General features: G+C 43.3%; 1 protein-coding gene across 1 annotated transcript; it reads left to right on the forward strand.

Annotated features, from left to right (window-relative positions):
• Positions 1–1,285: 1,285 nt before the first annotated feature.
• Positions 1,286–5,418, forward strand: LOC113022921 (uncharacterized). Its single transcript, XM_026168858.1, has 2 exons — positions 1,286–1,341; positions 1,416–5,418. Exons 1-2 carry the CDS (start codon positions 1,297–1,299, stop codon positions 5,052–5,054), a joined length of 3,684 nt encoding a protein of 1,227 aa, XP_026024643.1. The 5' UTR covers positions 1,286–1,296; the 3' UTR covers positions 5,055–5,418.
• The last annotated feature ends 3,023 nt before the right edge of the window (positions 5,419–8,441 follow it).

Here is an 8,441-nt window from a genome sequence, read left to right on the forward strand (position 1 = left end):
GGTTTTTCTAAAATGTTTTGTTATATTAATTATGTTTCTCTTTCTTTGAGTTACCTGGGTTTGGGCGGTGGCTGTTTCCTGTCTGGGCAAAAGGCGTGGCTGAGGACTCTGGGGACAAAATGCCTGCTCAGCAGGACCAACCATGGGCTTACCAGGAGCAGGGGTGTTTTAGGTTTAGTTGGGTTATTCTGTGCTTAGTTAATATGTGTGTGTTTTTGTTTTCCCCCCTATTGTGTTCAAATGGTTTGGCCAAATCATTATAAAAGCTACCCTCATGTGTCTTTTTAATTAGGTCAGTTTGTGAGTTAAGTTGTGTCTCACTTTGTTGTTTAAGTTTTTGGAAATTACTTTTTGTAGAGTTATATTTAGTTGACCTGTTTTATGGGCCTGCTAAGTATGGTTTTGAATTTTGTTAATTTTGGACTTTTTGAGGGTTAAAATAAAGAAAACCCTTTTTGAAGATATTTTTTGCTTGTGTCCTCTTTGCTTTGGCTGCTTGGTCCCTCACAATTGGTGGCAGCAGTGGGATCTGCCAGTTGAGGACACAGTATTTTTTTTCTTTGAGGCTTTTTCACCCCCAGAAAAAAAAAAGAAAAATGCATCGTGGAGGAAAGGTGGAAAAGAAGAAAGGAGTAACTGTTCAAAAGGAAGCTGATGCTGAGGAGGAAATTGGAGTCTCTGAAATGGTGGAGAGCACTGAGGTTGAAGAAAGGGAGCCATCTCTGTCAGATCTGATGTCAATATTGCAAGCTCATATGGGTCAACAGGAGGCTCGGGAAGCAAGGCAAGAAGAGGTAACTGCACGACAAGAACAAAAATTCAAAGCATTGCAACATCAGTTTCAGCTTTTACAGTTAGAGGTGCAGTCCCGGACATCACCAGTACCAGAGCTACCATTACCTACCACAGAGTCACCAGAGTCAAGGGAGCTACCTCACATTCCTAGTTCTCCTCAAGCTCAAGCTGAATCCAGTCAGTCATTATCAGGTCAGTTTTCATTGCATGAACCCAGACTGGAAAAGTTGACTGATAGTGATGATATTGAGCATTTTTTGACTACATTTGAACGGATTGCCTTAGCATATCGTTGGGAAAAAACAGACTGGGTTTTTCGATTAATACCACTGCTAACGGGCAAGGCAAGAGGGGCATACGTTCATATGGATATTGATGACTCTCTCAGCTATGACAAAGTTAAAGCTGCAATTTTGTCCAAGTATGATGTTAACCCTGAGACCTACAGGCAGCGATTCCGTTCACTGGAAGTCAGGCTTGATGAGAACCCTAAGGAGTTGTATGCTCGACTTAAAGATCTGTACGGGAAATGGATTCAGCCAAAAGGTAAAACGAACCAAGAAATTGGTGAAATAATCATCCTTGAACAATATTTGAGAATGTTGTCCCCTGAGCTACAGGTTTGGATTCGAGAGCACAATCCGTCTTCTGCAGCGAAGGCAGCTGAGCTGGCAGAAGTGTTTGTAGCTGCCAGGAGGAAAGGGCAACCTTGGACCTGTAATGCAAATAAAATGCCAAAGGAAGGCCCCAAATCAGCCCAGATGTATCATCAAAGGCCATTGTCAGCAGAAAAAACTCCTGTGGGTGAGAACCAGTTTGCTGGCAGACCATTAAAAAATTCAAAAAAGATTGTTTGTTACCTCTGTGGGTTAGAGGGCCACACAAAGCCAATGTGCCCAAAAACCTCAGCTAAGATGGTTCAAATGTGTTTCATGCCACGTTCACATGCTGAACATGGGCTCCAGTGTGACCAGACTGTTAAAATGATAAAAATTGAAGCTAATGGAACAACTTTAAGAGCTTTGCTTGATTCTGGCAGTTCTCGTACACTGATACACAGAGATTTTGTGCCCCCCAATATTGTCCGTGTCAGTGATACCATCCCCATTTGTTGTGTGCACGGAGATGAGAAGATGTACTCAACAGCTGACATGTACATTAAAGTGAATGGACAGACTTACCTTTTAAATGTTGGGGTGGTTGATAACCTGCCTTATTCAGCTATTCTGGGACGAGATTTTCCAGTGCTTTTTGATTTGTTGGAGTCAGACCAGAATCATCAATGCAATGTGGCTGTTACTAGAGCCCAAGCTCAAAAATCTAGTGAAACCTCAGAAGTTTTCAGTGCCTTGCCATTTTTTGATGAGGAATGGGAAGTTGCACTTGTGAAGCCTCGGAAAAGTCGCAGACAGAGGAGACAGGAGAAGTTCCAGCATACTATAGTACACCCAGAAATGCATACTGACCCAGACTTGCCTTTGGGACTTCAAATTCCTGGCAATATAATAGAGTTGCAAAAAACTGATCCTAGTTTAGCTTCCTGTTTTCAGCGAGCAATAGACAAGGACCAAGTAGAGGAGGCAGGCATTAACAAAAGTGACTATGTCTTGCAAAATGGCATACTTTACCATCAGATGGGCTCACTTCTGAAGCTAGTGGTCCCCCAAGAGGTTAGAGAAACTGTGCTTAATTTGGGACACTCTATTCCCTGGTCTGGCCACCTTGGTAAGCACAAAACCACAGCTCGTATTAAACAACATTTTTTCTGGCCTGGCCTCCATAGAGATGTAGCCTACTTCTGTAAGAGCTGTCCTCAGTGCCAGATGACATCCTCCAAAGTCCCTTCCAAAGCTCCACTCCAACCACTGCCTATTATTGGTACCCCATTTGAGCGCCTCGGAATGGATATTGTTGGACCTGTTGAGAAGAGTAAGTCAGGGAATCGCTATATGCTTGTAATCACTGATTACGCAACTAAATATCCAGAGGTCTTCCCACTGAAATCCATCAAGGCAAAATCAGTAGCTTTCTGCCTTGTACAGCTCTTCGCAAGAGTAGGGTTCCCACAGGAAATACTGACTGATCAGGGGAGTAACTTTATGTCCAACTTACTAAAACAGGTGTACAAGCTGCTGGGCATTAGAAGCCTGAGGACCACCCCATACCATCCTCAGACTGATGGGCTAACAGAACGGTTCAATCAGACTCTGAAGCAGATGCTCCGGAAGGTGGTAGATAAGAATGGTGCTGATTGGGATCAGTGGCTTCCTTATCTTCTCTTTGCCTACAGGGAAGTGCCACAAGCCTCCACTGGTTTCTCTCCGTTCGAACTTTTGTATGGGTATGAGGTACAAGGACCTCTAGCCCTCCTAAGAAACATCTGGGAGGGAGGCAAGGAAAAGATGGACTCTGTTAACATTGTTTCCTATGTTGTGCAGATGAGGGAGCGACTGCAGAAAATGAGTGAGCTTGCTCAGTCAAATATGACCAAAATCCAGCAGAAGCAGAAGTTTTGGTATGACCGAGCAGCTCGTCAGAGGTCTTTTAGTCCTGGACAAAAGGTGTTGGTGCTCCTCCCCACTGACAACAACAAGCTATTGGCTAAGTGGCAAGGGCCCTTTGAGGTTCAGAAGAAATTGGGGTCCACTACTTACCAAGTGTTCATCCCTGGAAAGCCACGCTCCAGCAGGGTTCTGCACATAAATCTATTGAAGGAATGGGCGCAGCGCCCTGAAAAGACAGCAGAGGTGATGCTCATAAGGGGTGTGCCAGAGGAAGAAGAGGTTGGTGAGCAATACTTGCCTTCTGCTGATGTGGTAGATTTTGACCTTAGTCATCTGCCAGATGATAAACAGCTTCAGGTGAGAGCTGCATGCAACTCTGAGGTGCTTCAAGTGAATCCTGGCCGAACAGATATTGTTGAGCATGACATTGTCATTAAAGAGGGCGTCGCAGTAAAGCGTTTGAGCTACAGGATCCCTGAACGTCTGCTAATATCCCTGAAGAAGGAAATCGACCTCATGTTGTCCTTGGGGATCATTGAGCCATCAAAGAGTGAGTGGTGTAATCCAGTGGTCCTGGTGCCAAAGAAGGATGAAAGCATGAGGTTCTGTATAGACTTCAGGTACCTAAACTCAATATCACTGTTTGATTCATACCCCACACCACGCATTGATGATTTGCTGGAACGGCTGGGGAAGGCAAAGTACTTGACCACACTTGACCTGTGCAAGGGATATTGGCAGGTGCCACTAACGGAGCGATCAAAGAAGTTGACTGCCTTTCGAACACCTTGGGGTCTCTTCCAATTTACAGTGATGCCATTCGGGCTGCATGGGGCTCCAGCAACCTTTCAGAGATTAATGGACCAAGTACTATGTGGTTTCTCAGATTTTGCATCTGCATATCTTGATGATATTGTCATCTACAGCACCACATGGGAGGAACACTTGGAACATCTGCATGCTGTCTTCGACCGTCTTGGCACTGCTGGGTTGACGGTGAACCCCTCTAAGTGTGTTTTTGCCTCTGCTGAGACTGCGTACCTGGGCCATGTGATCGGGAATGGGGTGATCAAGCCTCAGGTCAGTAAGATCCAAGCCATTGAGTCTTGTCCTCTCCCACAGACAAGGAAGCAACTAAGATCCTTTTTGGGCATGGCAGGCTTTTATCGTCGGTTCATACCACGATTCTCCACCAGGGCAGCTCTGCTAACGGACTTGATAGGCATCAAGTGTCCTAATCAGATTAACTGGACAGAGGAGGCTATAGCAGCTTTCAAGGACATCAGTCAATCACTGAGTAGCGAACCAGTTTTGTACAGTCCAGACTTTAATGAGCACTTTTTCCTTCAAACGGATGCATCTCATAGGGGTCTGGGAGCAGTGCTACTTCAAGGTTTGGAAGGAGAACGTCATCCTGTTGCTTATATCAGCCGAAAGCTGTTCCCGAGAGAGGTTCGATATTCAACAGTGGAAAAGGAGGCCCTTGCAATCAAGTGGGCCCTTGATTCCTTCAGGTACTACCTTCTTGGAAGAGAATTCACCCTGGAGACGGATCACAGTGCACTTCAGTGGATGGAAAAGATGAAAGATAAGAACGGAAGGATCACAAGATGGTACCTTGCTCTGCAACCTTTCCGGTTTGTCATCAAGCACATTCCTGGGAAGAACAACGTTACCGCCGACTTCCTCTCTCGCTGTACCAGCGAGAGTCCTGAAGAGGGGGGGTGTGTGATGGCAGCAGCCACACAGGGGTAAATTAGTCCATTTTTCACTTTATTATTTTGCTTTGCAGTATTCTTCATTAATATAATTCATTAATCATTTGGTTAAACCTAACACTGGTATTATGAGGCGCGCACATAGTAGCATTGTATGGTTTTTCTAAAATGTTTTGTTATATTAATTATGTTTCTCTTTCTTTGAGTTACCTGGGTTTGGGCGGTGGCTGTTTCCTGTCTGGGCAAAAGGCGTGGCTGAGGACTCTGGGGACAAAATGCCTGCTCAGCAGGACCAACCATGGGCTTACCAGGAGCAGGGGTGTTTTAGGTTTAGTTGGGTTATTCTGTGCTTAGTTAATATGTGTGTGTTTTTGTTTTCCCCCCTATTGTGTTCAAATGGTTTGGCCAAATCATTATAAAAGCTACCCTCATGTGTCTTTTTAATTAGGTCAGTTTGTGAGTTAAGTTGTGTCTCACTTTGTTGTTTAAGTTTTTGGAAATTACTTTTTGTAGAGTTATATTTAGTTGACCTGTTTTATGGGCCTGCTAAGTATGGTTTTGAATTTTGTTAATTTTGGACTTTTTGAGGGTTAAAATAAAGAAAACCCTTTTTGAAGATATTTTTTGCTTGTGTCCTCTTTGCTTTGGCTGCTTGGTCCCTCACAGTGTCCCAGGAAAATCACCCCATGGTCAGACCGAGTAATGCTCATAGAAACTGTAAAAAACCCAAGAGTTACATTGCAGACTCTAAAAGCTTCGGTTAGCAAGTTAAAAATTAAAGTTCATGACAGTACAAGTAGAAATAGACTGAAGTATGCCTTACTTGAAAGAGTTGCCAGGAGAAAAACATCTTCTCTTAAAAAAGAAAAAGACTTCCCTTTGAAAAGCAACATCTGAACGAACTGTAAGATCAGGACCAATGTCATTTGAACAGATGAGATCAAAGCGGCCATGCTTGACCATAACATATCAGCACCTGCACCTCACAGCGTCTGTCAAGCACGGTGGTGGAGGGATGATGATTTGGGCTTGTATTGCAGTCACAGTACCTGGGCGTCTTGCAGTGATTGAGTCGGATAGGAACTCCTCTGAATACCAAAGTATTCCAGAGCCAAACGTGAAGCCATCTGTCTGACACATAAAGCTTGGCTCAAACTGGTTCATGCAAAAGGCCAATGATCCCAAGAACAGTAGCAAATCTACAACACAATGGCTGAAATAGAAAAAGTAATGAGTAGCCACCTATATGTTAAAGAAAACACAACTAGAAATGTCCCCACTGCAGATAATATTATACATTAAAAAAAATACTCAGGTACTCTGGTAATCATTTATATTTTCATATTTGACTATATCAAAATCACACTGAGTGAATTTTGTGGAGAAGCTGATATATCTATATCTACGTCACCTCACACGATAAAACACTTTATCACACACACACACACACCTTTGTTTCCTCACTCTAAACTCTTCCCATAGTATTTTCCATTGTCCTCAAGGTACAGTCTATGAAATTGGAAATTCTCCATGATGGTGGAGGGAAACAACTTCTGGGCCATGGAAGGATGTGTGAAAGCACAACTTAGTCTAATGAATAGCACAAAGAGACTGTGTTTAAAATATCAGATGTAGTCACCGAGTCTAAAAAGTGAAGCCGGTGGCAAAATACCTTAAAGTGAAATACTACTGATTGTTTCTAGGTGCTCACCCAAAATATTTTCTGCCTCAAATAGTATCCCATTCAAAAAAGTCAGCATCATTTTCCACAAGTCATTAGGCCTGAAAGAGTTGCGTTTGTGTCCATTCAGCTGACAGCTTCCAGCTTTAGCATGTGCCCATAAAGCAAATGTTACAGTGATTATACCCAAGAGGATGGCTTCACTGTATGGCTTATCACTCAATCTACATGCTGGGCAATGTTTCCCTGTGCGCTATTTCTGTAATCTTTCAAGGCAAAAAATGTGGGTATTTTTGGTTGGCTGATGAAAGCTAATGTTGAAAAAACATTCTAGCTGACGTCGTGTCTGCCATGTTTGTCGCCCGTCGTCACATCATTTCCTCGTCAGGCTTCGAATCAGAGAATGTTTAGTGAACTTATGGCTACGAATTAATTCAGTATAACTAAAACGTGATGATTTTTTTTGGGCCTTTGTTGACAAAAGGACATTTTTTCCATGCCAGCTCTAACAAATTGCACATGATTATGATGCAGAATTTGCAAACAGAGCTTGAAAACACGTCCAAACTGTGATGACGTAACATCACTGTGATGCACGAGCTCTCCTGTTTCACAGCAACGCTTTCTCCTCATCGATCAGTATCGGGTCTCCTGATGCCTGTACACACAACTTGTGCGTGCTGACATATTTATAACAGTCATGGTAAAAAAAACAAACTTTTTAGAAGTTTGGGACTTTTAAGAGACACGGTGAAGTCTTCTCAAGGCTGATTGTGAGCTGTCACACAAGGCCGCACAAATCAAGACACTAAAATTTGCTCAGCACTTGTGAAACAGCATTTAAAGGTGTTTGTGTCATGTTGTCAGGTCACTTCCATCAGTCCATTTTCTTAACCACTTAATGGGGTCACTGAGGGGGCTGAAAGCCTATCCCGGGACAGAATCTGGCAGTGTTGCCAGTCCAGAGGTAGCACAAGGCTTTCATCAGGAAAATTACACATGTACGGTGCATTCAACAAATGTTAGAAAAACTTAAAAAAAAGATGTGTTGTTTTATTGACGGACTCATCCTCTAAAGACCACAGACTGCAGGGAAATGCACACTCATGCATGTCACCAGCGGGTCGACCAATGTCAAGGACATATTTGCAGACATACAAGCCACATTACAACTCAGCTGAAAGGAAGTGGATGTACAGAGGGACCTGAAAAGCTTTTTGCAGCTAGATGTTGGGCCTTGTAGCAGCTGGAGACTTTCAATGTAGATTAGTGTCAGCAGGTAACAGAGTACGGAGCTCATAAACCTTCTGGGAATTAAATCTTGAAGCAGGATAATAATGAAACAACAGGAAATGTGGGATCAGAAGCATGCTACACAGGAAGCAAAGAAAAGCCGATGAGAGGTAAAACAGCGTGAAGATAGTTGTTAACGCTTTGGGGAATCTAGATCATATCTTTTCATGGCTATTTAGTGGCTGGAATTCAGATTAAAGCTCTGAGATTCAAAGGTTGGTAGCCAAAAGATAAACTGAATTGTGCATCTCAGAGAAAGAGCCGGTCACATCCCAGTGCTTTCCTAATTTTAAGCTGAAATGTGCAGAAAGCCATGGATCCTAACAAGCAGACGCATGAGAGGCAGGAGGCGTGAATCTCTCCTGTCAATCACTCCTAACCTATTAGTTAACCAGCAGGGGGCTAGAAGGAGTGGGGAGTATATTCACTTTGTGTGTTGGTTTGAATTTC

The sequence above is a fragment of the Astatotilapia calliptera genome, chromosome 5, assembly GCF_900246225.1.
Source record: "Astatotilapia calliptera chromosome 5, fAstCal1.2, whole genome shotgun sequence".
NCBI lineage: Eukaryota > Metazoa > Chordata > Actinopteri > Cichliformes > Cichlidae > Astatotilapia > Astatotilapia calliptera.